The sequence below is a fragment of the Pteronotus mesoamericanus genome, unplaced genomic scaffold, assembly GCF_021234165.1.
Source record: "Pteronotus mesoamericanus isolate MK-2021 breed Mesoamerican mustached bat unplaced genomic scaffold, CSHL_Meso_final scaffold_85, whole genome shotgun sequence".
NCBI lineage: Eukaryota > Metazoa > Chordata > Mammalia > Chiroptera > Mormoopidae > Pteronotus > Pteronotus mesoamericanus.
In genome coordinates, this window is record NW_026555329.1 from 69,781,362 (window position 1) to 69,801,390 (window position 20,029).

Genomic DNA, 20,029 nt, shown 5'->3' on the forward strand with positions numbered 1-20,029 from the left:
GCTGGTTGAGGAACAGGAAGTGTCCCAAGGAAATGAAAAAAGGGTAGCAGAGGGGCCTTTTCTCTCTTACAAGATCTCTTTGTCCTGCTGCTGCGAGGATGCCTTTTGAAATGTAGAATAGAAAATACTTTTTGGTAATGAAAAGGCAGCAACTGTCATGAGTGTAACTTATTTAATTTGTATTTAGCAATTTTCTTTTTTGAGAGTCACGTTCATTAGCATGCTTCATTAGGTAACCGAAGGCAGGTCCAGCCGCCTGCCACCGTGAAAGCTGAACTCAGGAGACAGGTGCTGGTGAAAGGAAAGAGGTTCGTTCAGATGTCAACAGTCTGAGAAGAGGGAGGACTCACATCTCAAAGCCCATCTTTATATTTTGGTGCAGACAGGGATTTTTATAAGGAGGGAGAGGGAAAGCAGAACAAAGAGACCAAGGGTCGGGGTTTGTCTACACGCAGACAAACATAGTCCATTCCGATAAGGTCCTCGAAACTGGTCAGATGATGGTCTGCTGTGTGTCATCCTGGTTTTACAGTTGAAGGTCAGCAAGTCTCCCAGAGCTGGGGTGCCTGACAGTCAGAGTCTTTATCTTTTGAAGTTAGTTCCTAGGATTCTTATATAAACATGCTGTCCATCTACAAGCTATGTATTAGAGTCAGCGCTTGGAGAAACAATGTCAAAAGAATGGTGGGGTGGGTTATAATTCCCCACTGTTATAATTTGTAGTTAGAGGATACCAGGTAGAATGACATATTTGCAATGATAATTTAATATTTGATGAACAGAGAGAAGTAATCCAATCTTGAGATATTTATTGGACAATAATAGCTAATATATTGATAAAAGAAGTTATTCAATGTCATGCTACTTATTATACCTTATGTTGTTAGACACCTCCAGAATGATTTCCAAATTGTGTATCTGTTTCTAATTTATCTTTTTTTTTTTTAATGGATAGGGTGTAAGAAGTTTGAAATGTACCTATTTTGAGCCTCGATATATCCTGGTGGTACCCATGAACAAGAAAAAATATGAGAAATACTTACGGAGAAAAGGATTATTCAGTCGTGCAGAGGTTGAATTTGCTGTCTCCAGAGTGGACCTTTATATTAAAATTAATCAGGAATTTCCAGGATATTTTGATGCAGTAATCAATGCAGGTTGGCAACTTTCAGCAAAGTTTTATTTTTGAAATGTAAGATAACTGGGGGGAAAATCCACTTCACAGTGTATTGCTATTGTTGACTGAATGCAGTTACTTGTGGCTGTAGGACTGAGGTCACTGTTTCCTCATTGAATATCTGCCAGGGATCGTCCTCAGTCCTCGAGGCTGTTCTCACGTCCTGTCCATGTGGTGGGGGCCTCTTAGAACTCTGCCTAACACAATATTCATAAAATTAAATGGAGCTAAAAGAATCATCGCAATCAACAGTTGCAAATTGACTGTATTTTTGTAGGATTCCATTGCTTTAAAGTACACTCTTTCATTTACTGCAGATGATCCGAATGTTGCCTACCAACAGCTGAGTCAACTCATTAGAGAATACCTTGGATTGTCTGAGGAACCTGCCAAGAGCCTGGCTCCAGCTGCAGGTACCACCTGGCCATTTTGTGCCAGAATATATGAATGTGTGTGTGTGTGTGTGTGTGTGTGTGTGTGTGTGTGTGTTTGTAGGAAAACAGATATTTGAGTTGTTATTTGAATACTTAACAACTCAAGTGGGTTCTAACCACTTACTCCCCATCCTCCCTCTCGGGTAACCATCCCCAGGGACCCAGCTGCACTGAGTCAGCCCTATGGGCCTGTGCCTCTCCTGGTCTCAGTGACCGTAATGGAACTCAGGGGCCTGCGCTTCAGGGACTTGCCAAGCGGGGCCTGGCCAGGTGGCAGTAGATCAGGCATGGTCATCAGCCTCGTGGGTCAGAACCCAGCCTTCCAGAAGTTTGGCTGCCTTAGGGTCCTTTGAGGTGGCATTCTGCTCGGCAGGTTTGTATTTAGCGTTGTTTTGGTCCAAGAGATTTCTTCCCTCTTTTCTTTGCATTGCCCTAGTCCTCAGAATGTCGCACTGCAGAGAACAGTGGGAGCGCGCTGGTGAGAGCACGCGAGCCTGGCCCTGGCCTTGCTGCTCCTCTGGGCAGGCTGCTTAGCTGGTCAGAGCTTCAGTTTACTGTCCTGCTAAATGGATTTAATGCTCCCCACCTGTCTCATGGATCCTGCATGAGCAGCAGTGATGTAGGACATATGAGTGTATCTCTTTGGAATCTAGGATCCTAAAGCCCTGAGTTAGAATTTCGGTGCATGAGTACTTTGAAATGTATTTAAAAGTTTCCCCCCAGTTCACCTCACACACACTACGGTGGCTACTATTTAAAAAAAAAAAAAAAGTGTTGGCAAGAATGTAGAGAAATTGGGAATGTAAAATGGTATAGCTGCTCTGGAAAACAATATGGTGGTTCCTCAAATAGTTAAAAATAGAATTACTATATAACCCAGCAATTCCACTTCTAGGTAATTGCCCCCCAAAGAACTGAAAGCAGGGACTTAAACAGGTATTTATACACCAAGTTCATAGCAGCATTATTCACAACAACCAAGAGGTGGAGGCAACACAAGTGTTTGCTGAAGGGTGAATGGATAAACAAAATGTGCTATATACACACAATGGAACACCGTCCATCCTTAGAAAAGGAAGAAGTTCTGACACATGCTTCAACATGGGTGAACTTCGAAAACATTGTGCTAAGTGAAATAAGCCAGTCACAAAACCACAAATATTATACTAGATGATTCTGCATAGATGAGGTACCTGAGCGTAGTCATCCTCACAGAGACAGAAAGTAGACTGGTGGCGGCCAGGGCCTAGGTGAGAGTGGGAGGGGGAGCCGTTGTGTAATGGGCACAGAGTTTCAGTTTTACAAAAGATGAAAAGAATTCTGCAGATGGATGGTGGTGATGGTTGCACAACAGCGTGGAAGTACTTAACGCCAATGAATTGCTCACTCTAGAAATGGCCGACATGGTAAATTTTAGGTGGTGTGTGTACTTTACCATCATAATAATGAAGACAGAAGGTCCCTCCAATGGACTGAACCTCACTTACCTGCCACATAGCGTGAAATGTTACCTTGAGACTCGGGCTGCTGTGGGGGTGGGCCGCAGCCTTGTATGTCCACGTAAGCTCTAGCCTTTGTGACCGACCGAGGAGGACTGGGCCTGCCAGCTTGCATCGGCCAGTCCCCGCTTTCACCAGAGTTAAACCAGATCCGGTCGCCTGGTGTTCTAAAATGAAGGCAGGTGAAACTGGTAACACCCAACAGGTAATGACAGATTTTCCTTCTACACACGTCTCATAGGAGACGGGTGACGAGAATGTGTGGTCTCCTGCCAACTACGTGCCTGAAGAAAACGTGCCCAGTCTGAGAATGGGCATGAGTGGAGGAGTGGAGGACCGGGCCCCGTCCGCAGTCCAGGAGTTGTTGGGTTAGGAGCGCGCTAGTGTGTGCGCCCAGCACTGCTCTGATCCTCCGCACTGGCGATCGGCGCTTTAGAAAGCTGTGCCCTTAGAGTAGGTAGTGGCGCGGTCTACCTAATGAGGCTTCTGTCGCCTGGTGCACGTTTCTCTTGAGGGAATCTGCCTCCCTTGGCTTTACATCTTGGCCAACCCAGCAACCTTCTGATGTTTAATTTGGTCCCCACGGGTGGACCCGTCCTTGTGGGGGCTGTCCTTTACGTGGGAACACCCTACCTGCTCCCTGAGCCAGGCCCATCTCCCATTGTAAATTAATAAATTGGCGTTCTGGCTTTTGAATCAGCCCCTTGTGGGTTTGGACAAACATGAGTCGGTCCCCCGAGCCCGACCAGCTCTGAGTAATGGAGAAGAGCTGCTTCTGATTCGGTAGCTGCGGGTGCGCCTCTGAGGGGTGGCGCATGTGCAGGGCTCGGCCTCGGCCTTGACGGCCAGCGAGACTCCGCCTCTCCCTCTGGCCTCCTTACTCTGCGACCCCCAGGAATGCTGGCTACTGCGTGTAGTTGCCATCGGGGAAGTTAATAGACCAGATAACATTTGCATAGGAAAATGGGTGCCCATTTATAAAGGTGTAATACAACTTCATTTTTGGGCTAATTAGGTTAGCCCAGTCTGACTGAGTGAAAAGTATGAATTATAGAATTTGTATATTCTCAGATCCTTTAATAACTGAAACAGGGCCAGTTATTGACTAATAGCGTTCCAGCTTTTTAAAAAGTCAGTGGGAGTGTTTGTGATTAATATATCAAATCACAAACCTCAACAGCAGGTTTAGTATTTTAGAAAATGTGTTCTTCTTAAGAAGCCAAACACTTGACCTTATTTATCTGTGGAGGAAGTTGTTTTTTTCTTTCCCAGTTGACGGTTTATGGATGAGCTTGACCAAGTGGAGGCCAAACACCATTCAAGCGAGTGCTAAAAAATTCTCATTAACATAGTCCTTCTAAGCTTGTCTGGTGCCTCTAGTGGCCCATGAGGATGGCCAGAGCCCCCGGTGAGTTCCAGGGCTGGGAGGTACGGCCTAGGGGCAGTGGGCCCGGTGCGCACAGGTTCGCTGCAGGAGAGGGACCCCGCCCCCCCGAATCATGGCCAAGTGACTGGCACGACCCCCAGCAGGGTGTCGCCACTGGCCCCACTGGCTGTCCCCTCTTTGCCCGGCTCTCAGCTGGGTCACTCTGACTTTAATTTCCATAGTTTAGGTATATTTATATAAATACTTATATTATTTATGTAAGCAGGACCCTTAAAAACAAAAGTCAATTAATTTCAGTCTAGTGGAATATTTTATACAGCGTCCGGCAGAAGCAAGGCCTGCTCGAGTATGGTTGGTAGGGTAATAATATGGGTGTAATAATTTATAGTTTTAATTTGGACTTTCACCAGAAATGTCATACAGCGTGCTTGAGTGTGATAGTTATGTTACAGAATGACATGCTTATGATTTTGTGATGAAAGAGTTTGTAATACAAAAGGGGTGTTGTTTGTGCAGGACCCTGTAGGTTGAATATACAAAATTGCACTCTCAAAGGTAAGAAAGTGAAATTAAAAAAATATAAGATTCTGTGAAAGAGCGTCTTATGTGAGCAATTAGAAAACTGGACTAGAAACAGGAAGCCTTCATTTTGTATTCTCAACGTCACTGATAATAATTACTTGAGGGAAAGCATTTGAACTTCCATTTCTTCGGAAAAACCCCCTTTATATAACCCTGTGGAGCCCAGTCTCCAGGGTGCAGATGCCCCCACAGGCCTCTGGCCTCCGTGCCGTGGGCCAGGCGCCTCTGCCAGCAGAAACCTGCTGGTGGGTGGCCTTCTTTTCATAGAAACAGGGATCCTGTGTCAAGGCAACCTGGGGATTACTCCCAGCTGTGTGGAGCAATATTAGATGACTTTATCTTTAGTAGTTCTGTGTGGCTTGCTTGTAACTGAGAATGCAGTTCCAGTTTCTCTCCAACAATGACAGTGGCACCAAGTGGTCAAAGTGAGTCCTGGGTTGTCTGTTTCGCATGCAGGAGGCCCATTGGCCTGGCCCCAGAAATGTAAACCTTCAGAAGGGGACAAGGTAATTTAATTTTTATTAACGCACTTATAAAATGGTAACTTTAGATACAGAGCAATCATGAACCCTCGAGATCTTTAGATATACCATTAATTAAAAATGTTTATCAATTAAGGTACAGAATCATCGTATTTTTTTCCTATAGCAATGCAGGTAATTATTCATTTCTAAAATAGGAAGACTGAAAAATCCTCAGTAAACAATATAGTTTCTATAAAATTAAGAAAAACCTGATTCAGAGCTCAGTGTAAGGTATCTCTTTACCCTCCATATGTCTCTATACAACCTATTTCTGGAATAGTTGGTGCTTCCAGTAAAGTTTTTTAAAAGCTGATCCAACTTCCACCCTACGTTCTCACTATAGAGATCATAAAATGAGTTATATTTGTGAATCATTAATCAGAATTCTGACTAATGATGGGAGAAAATGATGATGGTGATGAGCCAAACGGGAAATTGATCAATTTACCAGTCCATAAAGTGGCGTCTTTATCGCTAATAAAGGGCATGGGATCATTTGCCAAATTATACAAACTGTTAAATGGGGAGAGTGGGGGTGGGGACCCTTGCATGTCTGGACAACAGGAAACCAGGAGGGCTGCAGGGTGGAAAGAATCTTCAGCATTGGGTCTCACTCTTCTTATATTTTTCTATTTTTTTATTGTGGAGAAAAAAGAGCATACGATCTGCCATTTTAATCATGTTAAGTGTACAACTTAGTGTCATTACTTACACTTACAATGTTGCCTAACCATTACTCACTCCTGTTTCCAAAATTTTTCATCACCGCAAACAAAAACTCCGTATCCACCAAGTAAGAACACCCTCCTCCCCAGGCCTGGCTACCTCGATCCCATTTTCTGTCTCTATGACTTTGATATTTTCACTGTTAATGACACTGTGCTTTAACCTGCTTCTTGACTAAATTTGTATTGTAATTGATGAGCCATATAAAGCAGGGAGAGAAGAATGACGAGCAGGGCATCCCCCACGAGTGCCACCCAGCGGCCGGCCTCTCTGAGTCGGCACCGCGCCCCCACCGCAGAGGTGTCTGGTTTGACCGGACGCACAGGTTATGCACTGCACTGGGAGGCTCAGCGAGAACGCGCAGCCAACCCGAGCGCCGCCTGCCCTGTCGGGGAGAGGGGATGGCGGCCGCGAGCCTTGTTCACTTCTGGGGATGGGCCACCCTGCGATCCCCTCGGGGGCCTGCTTTGTGTGGAGTCTCTAAGTATCCGGGCTCCCGCAAAGTGAGCTGAGCCGAGCCCCTACAAGGCGGTTCCAGACCACTGGTGTTTCAGAGCCCTGTCCTGCGGACGGGGTTAAAGTGACATAGGGACCGCTGGCGTATATCATCAGGATCCGATCCTACACAAGTGCTTGCTGGGATGGTGGTGTCCAGCAGACTGTCCATGAGACCAGAGTCACCCTGAAAACTCACTGTGGTGGTAAACAAAGGAAGCAACCCCCTCTGCAGCATCACCCTTGTTAGTGGCCTCCGAGAGCCACTTGTATGCCAGTGTCGACTTGGAGGAGGAAGGGGAGCCCTGGGGGCGGGGTAGGGTAGCAGCTTGAATGGGGGTCCTCAGGAGAAGCCTCTCTGAGCCACGGTGCCTTGTAATTCCATCGGATCTATTCCTCCCCTCCGTCTTCCATCCCGTACGTATTTACTGAGTGCCTGCCGAGCTGCTCGCACCTGGCCCGGTATCGGTGAACACCTCACGGAGCTCTCAGTTTCTTTGAGGGAACTGCCACTAAGCATGGGCACAGATGGGACTTTATGTGGCTTAGATGTCCACCTTCTAGCTTCCGCCTTCGAATGCGGCATTGGCCTTTCAAAGGTGGCTACATTTAAATCTCATTTGCTTAGAAAATTTCCTTGCCACTCTCAGATGTGGATATCCATTTTGGTTCTGTGAGCAAGCCTCTTCGTGTTTGTTTTTTACAGTTCGTATTTTCAGTTGATGAAGATTGTTCTAAATTCCACTATATAATAGCACTCCAGGCACTTAGTATCCCCAAGGAGAAGGGATGGTTATATTCTTCTACATGGGTAACTTTATGCTTTTCAAGGGCCTATGTGCGTCAGAAGAGGGAAAGATAGTCTTTGTTATTAATTTCTAAAGTTACGTAGTCCTGGCTGTTAAGATGTTCTCGGCTAACTTCTTTTTATGTTGAAGCAGGGGATCCCTCTAACAAGAAGATGCCCTCTGGGGTACCGGCGCACCTGGTTCCCTCCCCAAGGCGCTTGGCAAAACTGCAAGCAGATGGCCGGATAGCAGAGCATCTCTCTGGGATGCAGGCTCACGCACAGGTCCCTGAGACCCAGGACCTGGCTCCCTCCCGGAACCAGGAGCCGACTCCAGACGGAGCAGCCGCTCCAGAAGCGCTTTCTCTCAGTAGTCACGTCAGCGCCGAGGCTCCTCCACAGCCCAGCTCATCGGCGCTCAGTGCGTCCCAGGAGGCCCAAGACTTACCCCCCGACCAGAAGGCAGGGGACGTTCAACAATCAGATCTTTCTTCACAAGTAATAACCACAAATCCCCCTGAAAGTGAGGCCCGGACATCCACGATGGTAGCAGGTGAAGCAGGGCAAGCGTCCCCCGCTCCTTCCCAGGGGCCTCCTCGGCACCCTGACCCACCTCCACCCCGCAGCCCTCTGCGGGGCCCGGGGGCAGAAGCAGGGGAGGTCAAGGAAACCGCCACCGGCCCGCCCCCCTCTGAACCTCCTCAGGGGCCTGGCCCCACATCCCTCAGCCCCCAGGGAACCCAAGGCGAGGAGTCGGCCAATCTGCCACCCAGCAGGCCCCACCCTGATCCCCCAAGAGCGCCCGCCGACCCTGATGGGGCCAAGAGGCCTGGGCCATCTATGGGAGACTCTCAACACCCTCTGGAGGAGGGAAGCCCCAAGGCAGACGTTGCCCGGGTCAGCACTCCTTACCCAGCATTGCCACGTCCCCAAGGCCCAACACAGAGTGAGCAGACCCCGGGCAGGGAAGGCCCAGGGCCCTCGCTGTCCGGAAGCCGGCTGGCTCCCTCCAGGCTGCCGCAGCCTCGGGTCCTCGCTCCCCTCCAGAGCCGGAGGCCCACCCCCAACCTCCCCTCGCCCAGCAGGGCTGAGGCTCTAGGGACAGCCTCAGGTCAAACCGCGACCCCCTCTCCGAGGCCTCCAGCAGCTCAGGAAGGCGACCCCAGTAAACTTCCTCTCATCAGCCCTCCCCAGCCCAAACCCCCACCGCACCTCAGCCCCCGTCCGGGCCACAGTCCTCAGCACGTCCAGGAAGAGCGAGTCAGGGAGGTGAAACTGCCCTTGATCAGCCCCCCTGCGCAGGAGCCGGGGCTGCAGCCGGCCCCCAACCTGCCCCCGGAGGAGGACCCTCCGGTGGTCAAGCTTCCTCACCTCCCCACACCCTTGGGGGGACAGCAGCCGCCTCAGGACGCCGGGGCTGCTCAGGAGGCAATGCCTGCAAAGGAGAGGCAAGCGCCCAAACTAGGCCGCTCCTCCAGCAAGAAGGTTCCAGATAGGCAGCCGTTGCCCCCAAACCAAGAGCCAGCGTGGCAGGTGGGAACGAGGAAGAAAAAACTTTCTATCCAAAGGGAGACGAAGGAAGGACCAGCGCATCTGAAAAAGGTGCCGTCTGGAAGCCGCTAGACAGCCTTGCAGCCAGAACCCCAGAGTGGAGCGACTTTCCCAAAGCGGGCCACCCACCCTCACCCCAGCCCCCCTCCGGGGACCCAGAGATGCCAAGGCCACACCCCAGAAATTCCTGAGCCACCCCACAACCACTGTCAAGAGATCCCTGACAAAAGGAAGAGGAAAGTGGAAAAGCACAATATTCCAGAAAAAAGGCCCATGCCAACCTCGCCGCAAATGACCTGGTTCGGAAGGCAGCTGTGTCCAAAACAGGACCATCTTTGAAAAGTGAGAGCTCTGGACGATTATCTCAAGAAAATAAAACTTCCCCTCAGCAGTGACCAACCTTCTCCAGAGAGCAAAGTTGCACAGGGGCGAACTCTCCAGAATGCAAAGGCCTCTGCGGGGTCGGCCCGGATGGCTCCGCTCCCAGGGAGCATCCGAGGAGAAAAGCAGAGGTTCACGAAAGGGGGCGGTCTCAGGAGGCAGAGGCTGCCTCAGGCCTCCCAGGGCAGGAGGGCACGGCCCCCACCCAACAGCCTGCAGGAGAGACCAGTCAGGCCAGAGAGAGCTCTGTCCAAGGGGACAATGCTTCCAAGCGAGCAGCAAACCAGAGAGAGAAGCCCCCGAAAACAAGGGAGGGGAGCACTGCAGGGGAAAAGCCCCGCTGCGCCCCGGATCCAGCCGTCTGCCGAGGAGCAGGGCGGCCGGCAGGACAGACTGCGAGCCAGGGGCAGTCAGAGCACCACGGTTTAATCACGTCCGTGGCCCCCGAAGAAGTGCTGCCCCAGGAGGGAAGGCTGTGTCCAGGGCGCTGTCAGGGCGGGGAGAGGGGGCGAGGGGGGGTGGAGGCGGGGATGCAGACCTTCCTTCGCAGCCCCGAGTCAGGCCAGGAGGGGGCGCGCCAGCTGACAGCGTCCGTCATAAAGATCTGGGTCCGCAAGGAGCCTTGGTGTCCAGACGCAGGACGAACCCCTGCAGGGGTTCCAGCTCTGGCTGAGGCGGTGCTGTATTGCCATTAAGTTCTGTTGTGTTCATTAGAAAAAATTGCTTCTGGATTCGCAAATTCTCTCATGCCTCTTACATCACTGAGGGGTCCACAAGCAAGAACTCTGGGAAAGGAAGCGTTTGCAGTTTCTGGGTTTTGGTCTCCCCCTCGCCGAGAGATTCCAAAGCCACAGTTCTGTGGGAACCTTCTGAAGGGAAGGGGGAACATTCTTGTCCCGCGCGACACTGTGATCCAACGTTTTAGATACTGTCGGCACATGCTGCTTTAAATTTACCTTTGTTTGAAATGTATTTCAAAATGAGTAGCTTCCTCCCTCTCTCTGAACAGGAGCCTCACGTAAATTAGCTCGTGCCTTCGTTATGCTGAACCATCTGGTTGAATCAGTTAAAAGAATTAGTGGGGGGCGGGATTCAGGCGAATTTGTTTTTGTGTTTTCGTACCATCAGGATTCTTCTGCTGGCCAGTGACAGGCGTCCAGCCCGAGCCAGCTTATGCAAGTGGCTCAGAAGGGGTGGAGTATCTCACACAGCCAGACTGGAGAGGGCACAGGTGCCGAGAGATTGGGGACCCGTTATTGAGCAGTAGCTGGACTCTTACCTGCATTTTTGTCATCTACTGGATTCTTATCTCTGGGACTCTTGTCATCTCCTGGACTCTCATCAGCTGTCATCTCTCTTTTTCTCCATGTCGACTTTATTCTCTTCGAGACAAATAATTATAATACTAGCTGCTGCACACTAACACCTCTCAAGTTTTACCTCTCATTTAACAACTCGGAAGCTCCCACTACTAGAAAGTGATCGACTCAAGTGTTCATTCTTAGACTAGTCTACTCCGGCTGGGGACAGGGTCCTATTTAGACATACCCATTGTGCACACTCCTAGAGTGTATGGAGACTTCATCCCAGAAAAGAGAATAATTGTGAGCAAAGCAGCCAACCCAGGATTCAACTCCTAAAAAGCTACAAGATGTTTATTGAATGTTTATTATACTAAGTATATGATGGCATGTGAATAGTGTTCAGCGTTCTCTACTTAAAAAATGTAATTGATGACTAAATGCCCAGGTAAATGTGTGTGTCTTATCTTACACAAAAAGTGTGTGTCCACAAAATTGAATGTATGTCAATTGTTATTTCCAGGGCAATAGAGGAAATTGATATTTTAAAACCCATGAGGCAGCGATCCTCTTGTAAAACTTCAAGCCTGTGTGACACTTGTAGTTATCCTATGATTCATCTGGGTTGTCCAACGTGAAAGTAACGAGGTGAATTTTAAACATATAACTTATTTTTATTACGGTAGTCCATTCAACAAGCATCGATTGAGTACCTCCTACGCGCCAGACCCTACGATAGCTGCTGCATGGAGTGAGGTAAGGACGACGCTCCAAGGAGCTTGCTCCTGGACAGCGGGGCCGTCAGCGGGCTGCATGGCCGCGCCATGTGATCCGGGCAGCTGGAGGCCCTGCCGCAGACGAGGCTAAGTGCAGCATCGACTAGGCCAGGAAATTATTTCTGAACTTTTCCGGACTATCGTAGGGATACCAAGGAAGGACACCGAATTCCGCCTGGGATGTGAAAATTGAATCAGGAAATACTTCCAAGAGGAAGTTGTCCTTCAGCTAAGTCTTCAGGGTTGCAGAAGTAGCTGGCGGATGGGACAGAGGGGACAGTTACTGAGGAGCAACCAGTATACGCCCAAGCACGAGGTCAGGAACAGGCATAGCATAGGCATATCCTAATGATCCAAATGTCCTAAGAGCTCCAGGTATATGTAAATTCAGAGGGCTTTCTGTGCTATGCCAGTGAACTTGGAAACCTGATCCCCCAACAGTGGGGAGCTATGGAGTGGTTAAATCTAGGCATCTGTTTAGAGCTGGTAAAGAGGACACATTTGAGGAAGGCAATACAAGAGCCAGGAAAAATGGCTGAGAAGCTGTTGTGCAATAGTAGTCCTGACAAGGCAGGAAGGGCCTGAAGTAAGGCATTGTGGCAGGAATGGAGATTCTAGAATTATTTGATTGAACGCATGGGGAGCGCAGATTGTGAAAGAGAGGAAAAAAATAAGGATAGCCATCTATTTTTTTTATGAGCGGTGTATGGGGTATTTTGGAGGTACCCATGCCTCACTTAGATGAAGAACTTTAAAAATTTACTTAATTTCCTCTTTGGGCATTTGTATCTGAGGCTCCTTAAGGCGTTTGATTGCACTTTCATTAGGGCACTATTGGGAGATGAGAAGCCAGATTTCCTATCTCCTGAGTTGAAGGAAGCTCTCTAGCCTCCTTCCCTGGGGTAATGTATGTTTCTGTGTGTGTGTGTGTGTGTGTGTGTGTTTGGTGGCATAAGGGTCTCAGATTCAGTGCAATTGGACAACGTTTTGTTTGTGGTCCAAGGAAAGCAGTAGGAAAGATCGCCAACTCCAGTATGGTGGGAGGTTTTTATTGTTATTACTGATTTTCTTGGTGTAAGGAACACGTCTGCTTTTTAATTGTAGAATAAATATTTTTAAATTATCAATTTCCAATCTACATCAACAAAATTCACGTCACTTCCATTTGCTGTTTCTCAGCAAAGTTATCTTTATGGGAAAAAAAATATATGGACTTTAGTCATTCTATTAGCTAGTATAACCTTCAGCTTTTTAAAGGAAGTCTGGCCCCCTAGCATTCAAATCAACAGAGATAATATCCTAAGGAAATAATTTATGTACAAGGATGTTCAGATTAATGTCTTTATAATAAAATCTCAAAATGATCAAGCCATCTAATGGAATTTAAAAATAAGTTATGGGAAAAAGTTATAGTACAGCCACATGCTGGGATGCTAAGTTGCCATTAGAATCATGTGCAGAAGAATATGGAGGAGAGGAAAATATTTGATCCTCCAAATTTCACTTCAGAGAATTGTGTTATTTATATAATGTCTAGGACAGTGTGTCTATACATGAATTTAATCAGTTGCTTAGTTCAGTTTGAAAGACAATTCTAGAAATCAATTTTCATTACGGACCAGGCATTCGGAGAGGGGGATAAGAAGAGCATATTTCTTTGTGTTGGTGATAGATAAATAATATTAGAAGACCAAATATTTAATCTTAAAGGTGATATTGAGAGTGTACTCATGATTAGGAAAGCTGAAGACCCTTCTTATTTTATAAATTAATGATTTCAAATAGTACTAAATGTCAAAATAATAACTGGAAATTTCAGTTTCAGTATGATCTACCTGTGTGACCTTGGGCAATTTACAAAATTCTCATATATAAAATAGAGGTGATAATATTAGACATCTCAAGATTATCGTGAACATTAAATGAGTTAATATATTGAAAAACACCCAGAACAATGGCTAACACATAGTGTTGATGTGTTTGTTAGTATTAACGTGTAAGCAACAAAAGCTAATTTTTGAAGAACTTTAAATTTTATTCTTCAATTACAATTTACATTTAATATTATTTTGTATTAGTTTCAGATGTACAGAATAGTGGTTAGGTGATTATATACTTTATAAAGTGTTCCCCTGATATTTCCAGTACCCACCTAGCATCATATATAATTATTACAATATTGTTGGCTATATTCCTTATGCTGAACTTTACATCCCTGGGACTATTTTGTAACTGCCAATTTGTTCTTCTTAATCCTGTCATCTTTTTCACCTGGCCCCCAACCTCCCTTCCCTCTGGAAACCATCAATTTGTTCTCTGTCTCTGTGTGGTTTATTTATTTCTTTAGATTCCACATATAAGTGAGATCATATGGTGTTTGTTTCTCTGACTTATTTCACTTAGCATAATACCCTCCAGGCCCATCCCTGCTGTTGCAACTGGTAAGATTCCGTTCTATTTTATGGCCAAGTAATATTCCATTGTGCATATGTACTGTGACATTTTTATTCACCCATCTATTGACTGGCACTGGGTTGCCTTCATATCTAAAAACAATTTTTAAGTAGCATTTTATCAGTAATTGGAATATGGACAACACTGGTCAAAGTGGGTGTAAATATTTGGCAAATGGGATGATTTTCTCTGAAAATCCTTATAAAAACATTGAGAACCTTGACTAAGGAGCTTAAGCAGAATTAGAATAGTATTGGAAAAAAAATTGTGGTTCAGCAAAATATTCCTTAGATCAAGAGATTCCTTAGTGGGCATTCACAGGCAGCATCGAAACTTACTGTGATACACACAGAAAAGACTTGTAAAACAGCACCGGGCATAGAGGACATATTCAATAAATGTTACTTATTATTTTTACTATTATTATGTAACTAATAAAAATCAGAGGCATTTATACTTTATATTTCAAAGTGGTTAAATAGTAAATGCTGTCAAGTTACTTGACTTGGGAATAAACCAGCAGAGAGCAGGCGTTTGTTTTCTTTTTGTGGTGGATTGAGACAAGGACTGGCATCTACGAGCTACCAGATCTGAAGACCCCCAGTTACCAAAGACAAAGATAGAAAAGCACCATGAAAAAAGGCAAAAACCATCTTTGCTAGGGGAACTGATCGGTGAAACAACATCTTTGAAAGAGTTGTTGTTGAAGGATGAGCCCTTGGCGAGCAAAGACCACATTTAGCCCAGAGGTGGGGTGTCAAGTTGGGTGGAAGTCACATCAGAGCTCTAGTTATCACACGCGTTGCTCAGAGGAGAGGAAGCCTTCAGTGTGTGCTCCCGCTCCCTCAAGGTTTCCTGCCCGCCATTGCTCTCCTTTTCTTCTGTTTTCTCTTGCCCAGATTCTGTACATATCCAGATCTTATGTACCGAGTTTCTGCCCTTGAAATTTACCTGTCCTGTATGATGTCGCCTTCAAGGTGTCAACTTACTTCATGATAAGCTCATCCATTTTAAAGAACTGAAATTCAGGGTACTTTTGTCATATGTGTTAACTAGCACATTCTGAACACAATGTCCAAACTTGAACCCTTCGTTCAACTCTATCGAAGACATTCCAGGGACAGGGCTTCTACTGCATTTGACGTATGAAGTTCAATGGCAAGAAACATTTTTTGAACCTCATTCTCTCTGTGTGAAAAGACATATTCACATGCTTTTCTTTGTCTTGATGTGGAATCTGTTCTCTGTTTAAATATCTGATTATTCCTTTGATTGAACACTCAAGAATATAGTACTTTACTGTTATAGTAGTTTAATAATTATATTCATTTTACCACATGTAACATGAACATTATTACTGTATTTCCTTGGATTTACATGGTAGCTTTCTACTATAAAGGCTTACTTTGCTATGGAAAATTTTTTGTGTATATTACGTAAAACTGTTATTTTTCTAGTTGCTATCATTCCTTTCTTATAGGCACAGATGGACAAAACTTTTAAGATTTATTTCTGTCCTGAAAAAGTAGGTTCTTTTGGTGCCTTTAGTTTTGCAGTAACACTTCCTAATGAACAGAGCTTTTCCCTTTATTTTCCACTACAAACTATGTATCCTATTAAAAATAAATATTTTAATTGTATAGCATATTTTTATGCTTTATTTTTGGCTCATTTTATGATTGCATATTTCAATATTGAGAGTATTTTGCAGGGAATTTATAGGAATTTACGTTTTATGTACTGTATGTATATGTATCTAATCACGGTAGGTATAAATTACTCTTAGTTAAAAAATTGCACGAAGTTAGAGTATTTTTATTACCTAATATTATTAATATTACCTCATTATAACCTAAATACATATGGGTTTATTTTAAAGCTCCATTTGAGTGGGGAAGAAAGTGAACAATTTTGAAATCATCTGGTTATCTGAGCACTTTTGTCTGAAAATTAAAGGCTATTTTCAAGTTATATGTTTCCATGTGTCTTCAGAGAGAAACAATCTCTAATGTTGATTCATTTTTTGCAAGGTTTTATTTAAATATTTAAAAATCATGTTAAAAAAGTGTTAAGTCTCACGTGTTTGGACAAGAGAGTGACTCAGTTACTTTGCTGTATATATAATTTCATTAATACAGAAAAATTGGTTATTAAAGTAGTGATTTTTAAGCTACAGCCACCCTCAAACAACACATGGGTTAGGGGCACCAGCCTTCTGTACAGTTGAAAATCCATGTATAACTTCTGAGTCCCCCGAAGCTTAGTTAGCTAATAATAGCCTACTATAGACCAGATGCCTTACTGATAATAGTCAATTAACACATATTTTGTATATTATATGTAGCATACACCATATCCTTACAGTAAGCTAGATAAAAGACAATGTGCTTAAAACATCATAAGGAAAATATATTTACTGTGTTTATTGAAAAAAAAAATGTATGAGTTGACCCCTGCAGTTCCAACAAGTGTTTTTCAAGGGTCAACTGCATTCACAATCTGACCACCAGATTCTAATCGTATTACTAGCTATTGACATGGCTATGTGCCTGTAATGTGAGATCGTCGACGTCTTTATTTTCTCCTTCCTTTGATGCAGTAAAAGGCCCTGTTTAGTCTGTGTGATGATATGACATTAAATATACATACAAGTGTTTATTCTTAGGTACATGGCTTCTACTGCACTTATTAGGATGGATTCTATGCTTTTTTTTAAGATGGTTTATACAAATATTTTAATCCACTTGACTACAGAAGGATATAATTTTAACTAAAAGGTCTAAGCTATTTAAAATGAATTTGAGATGTAGTTCTGATTGTTCCAGATATTTCATTTATATTTTCCTACATGTGGTAATGGTACTAATCCATAAAATAATTCTAAAATCTGTCATGCATCATTAAATTCACTTATGCTTCATTGGAGCTATTTAAATAAATTTAACTAGACTATATAATGAAGAACTTGGTATTTTTGTATACTACAAAGTAATTTTTATATGTTTTTAATGTTGCCTCAAGGTTGACTTTAATGTAGGTACTTTGAATAGGACCACATTAAGAAACTTTGTAGTGGGGCATTATAATATAACATTGGGAATTACAGTTTTTTTTTAAAAATTGAGAAGTAGGATCTTTTGTACATGGATGTATTAAGACATTAGAAACCATATTAAGAACTGTATGAAACTGTTTATTATAGGAGTTCAAATCATTGAAGTGATTGCATTACAATGCAATTTAATAGTAATCTTTCCCCAGAATGCTTTGTTGCTGAGAAACCATTAAGACATTAAATTGTTGGAATTATAGCTGCATTGTATCAGATCGAACTTGGCTTGTTTACACCATAGTCCAAATGGCTGATGTCTCAGAAAACTAGAACAAGGAACCCTGGCACAAATGCTACATTTTGAATAAATTTTTCATATCTCTAGGATGCTTTCCAAAGAAGTGTATTCACAGAATACACCTTCTATTTCTTTAAATTTTATCTTAACTTTTTCCAAATTTACCTGGCCTTTTTCACATGCTCTATTCTCAGTCCCATCTGAAGAACAAGTGTTTTGGTGGAGCCCAGGATCCAGCCTCTCCCTCTCGTTCTTTCCCTTGCTTCAGCCGCCCGGGCTGCTTTAGTTCAGTTGTGTTACTGCTGCTTCTGGTCCCTGCGCAGAGCTGCACTCTGCCCAAGAAGCTTTCGCCCCAGGTATTTGAATGCCTTTCTTCCTCGAGGCTTCAGATCACTGTCCCGACTTTAAATATGCCGGTTGTGGTGTTTGGACAAATCCAGATATAAAAATTTCTCTCACTTCAGAGAGTTCCTTTTATCCTATTTTATGCCTTTTATTTAGAACTTCATTTTTTCCCCCCTACCAGATATTATGACACCTCAGCTGAAATTTCAAAGATCACCCAAGAAGTCTACTTTCCTGGATTCGACAGACAGAAACTACCTGATGAAGTTATGGGCCAAACTGTCAGCCAAAAAAACACCCGTGGTAAGAAGGGACAGATGGGTGAAGCCATAACTGAGCATTACATAGTGTCAGACAACAGTAGAGTTTAATGTTTGCAGATTAATAGGCTTCCCCAAAATGATCCTCTAACTGGTGTCATGGAAAGACAAGTTTTTTTGCTTCTTTCGACACCTCTAAGAATAGACGTGGGATCTAAAAATAGAACATACAGTTTACAGTTTGTGAGTCCCTTTCCCCCAGCCTCCTAGTCTAAACCCTAACACTCAGCTCTTCTGTTTAGCAAGAATAAAAAGCACAGCGATAGACTTAACACTGTAAAACATGTATTTACAGGGAAAACTCACTTTGTTGCAGGGATATAATTTTTGGTGTTCTTGTGTTGAGTTGTTAGAGTGAGCCCACTCAAGGAGTCCCTGTTTTGATATCATGGCACTATTTAAACCAGTCATATAACCTAGTCCCAAGTCCGTTCTCTGAAAACTCAGAGATATCAGTGTGCGCAGAGGTATTGAGTGCAGAATTGGCACTGCAATTCAAATTCGGTGGTGCTCATTTTCCATTTTAGTCGTTTGCGTGTGATGATCTGGGAATACAAAGAGATCTCAATTGTCGCAGAAGCAACAACTCTTGCATTAGTTGTCATTGCCTTGGTTGCGTTTCCTTAAGCCTAGCCTGTTCTAGGCAAATAAAGTCAGAACCATAGGCAGCGGTCAAAAGAATCAGGCTGGCTGCTTCAGCTGAGTCTCAGGCTGCGGTATAGACAAGTCTATACATTCTACTCTGATTTAGTCATTAGAGGGGGATGTTTGAGGTGTAAGAAACAGATACCCATCCTAATCGGCTTCAGTAGGAGTAGTTCCATTATAAAAATACAGTGAGTGCGTTCCTGGTGCATCGTGCGCAAGGATGAAGCAGACCTCCCAGAAACGAACTAGGATTAGAAAGCTAGGTGCTTCCTCTGCTTCCCAGAGGCACGCGGCTCCTTTCGTCTGCTTCTGTCTCATGTTTCAGCGAACTCTCTCTGCTGGCTGGCCTGCTCTACGTAATCTGCGATCATTCTCATGAACTCTCTCTGCTGCCTGGCCTGCTCTACGTAATCTGCACTCATTCTCATGAACTCTCTCTGCTGCCTGGCCTGCTCTACGTAATCTGTGCTCATTCTCATGCACGGCAGCTCCAGCTCTCCATGACCTCTTGGCTCTGTGCCCTCCACTCCCAGCAACTTCTCTCGGTCTCTTTGATTCGTATTGCGGAAAGCAGGAGAACCTGCCTGGCCCAGCCAGACGTCTCTGGCCATCCCGAGCAGATCACATTAGCCTGCCCGTCCAGTTCCCCGTGGCCCAGTTGGTACTGATTATGGCTTCTTAGAGGGAGCAGCGGGGAGACGCTAAACACCTATTAAAAATGTGAATTCGTTCCCTGCTACGCGAGTGCTTATGTATCCAAAATAAATCTGGAATTGTTCCCATCCACCTAGGATCTGTGGGAAATCAAGTATCAGTCATTAGGAGTGGGGTTCACATCCCTTCTTTGGATTAAATTCTAGCATCCTGAGGCCCTCCCAACCCTGGAAAGTGGAGGGAGAGCCGTGGGCCTGCAGACCATGCCCCATGGATGTCACGGGGCTGCGCCTCGAAGACCTTGCGTTCCACTCCGAGCCAGCAGCTCTGGGATTCCGCGCATGCCATCCCACGAGTGCCTGTGTCTGGTGCTGACCCCTGAGACTGTGCCGTCCCCAGGGGTCCTCCTACAGGAGGACGCCATCAACTCCTGTCCCTTCGGTCCTCAGAAATCCAGCTCTTTCCAGATCAGTCTACTGCACTCTCTCTACTTACTATCCTGTCCTCCTTGGATGGTATGGCTTTATGCTTCATGGAGCTTAATAAATTGTTCTTTAATCTCCCCTAGGACATGGCATATCCATAGTGTAAACTCCAGAACATGAATCATTGGCCACTTTTATTTATTCCTTAATAAT

The 20,029-nt window shown here is 44.9% G+C and overlaps 1 protein-coding gene across 1 annotated transcript in view; it reads left to right on the forward strand.

Annotated features, from left to right (window-relative positions):
- LRGUK (leucine rich repeats and guanylate kinase domain containing) overlaps positions 1–20,029 on the forward strand; it is an 84,479-nt gene that overhangs the window by 55,391 nt on the left and 9,059 nt on the right. Inside the window, exons 14-16 of the mRNA XM_054564631.1 lie at positions 956–1,157; positions 1,495–1,590; positions 17,951–18,072. Coding sequence (XP_054420606.1) covers positions 956–1,157; positions 1,495–1,590; positions 17,951–18,072 — 420 coding nt within the window. The remainder of the gene's footprint in view (positions 1–955; positions 1,158–1,494; positions 1,591–17,950; positions 18,073–20,029) is intronic.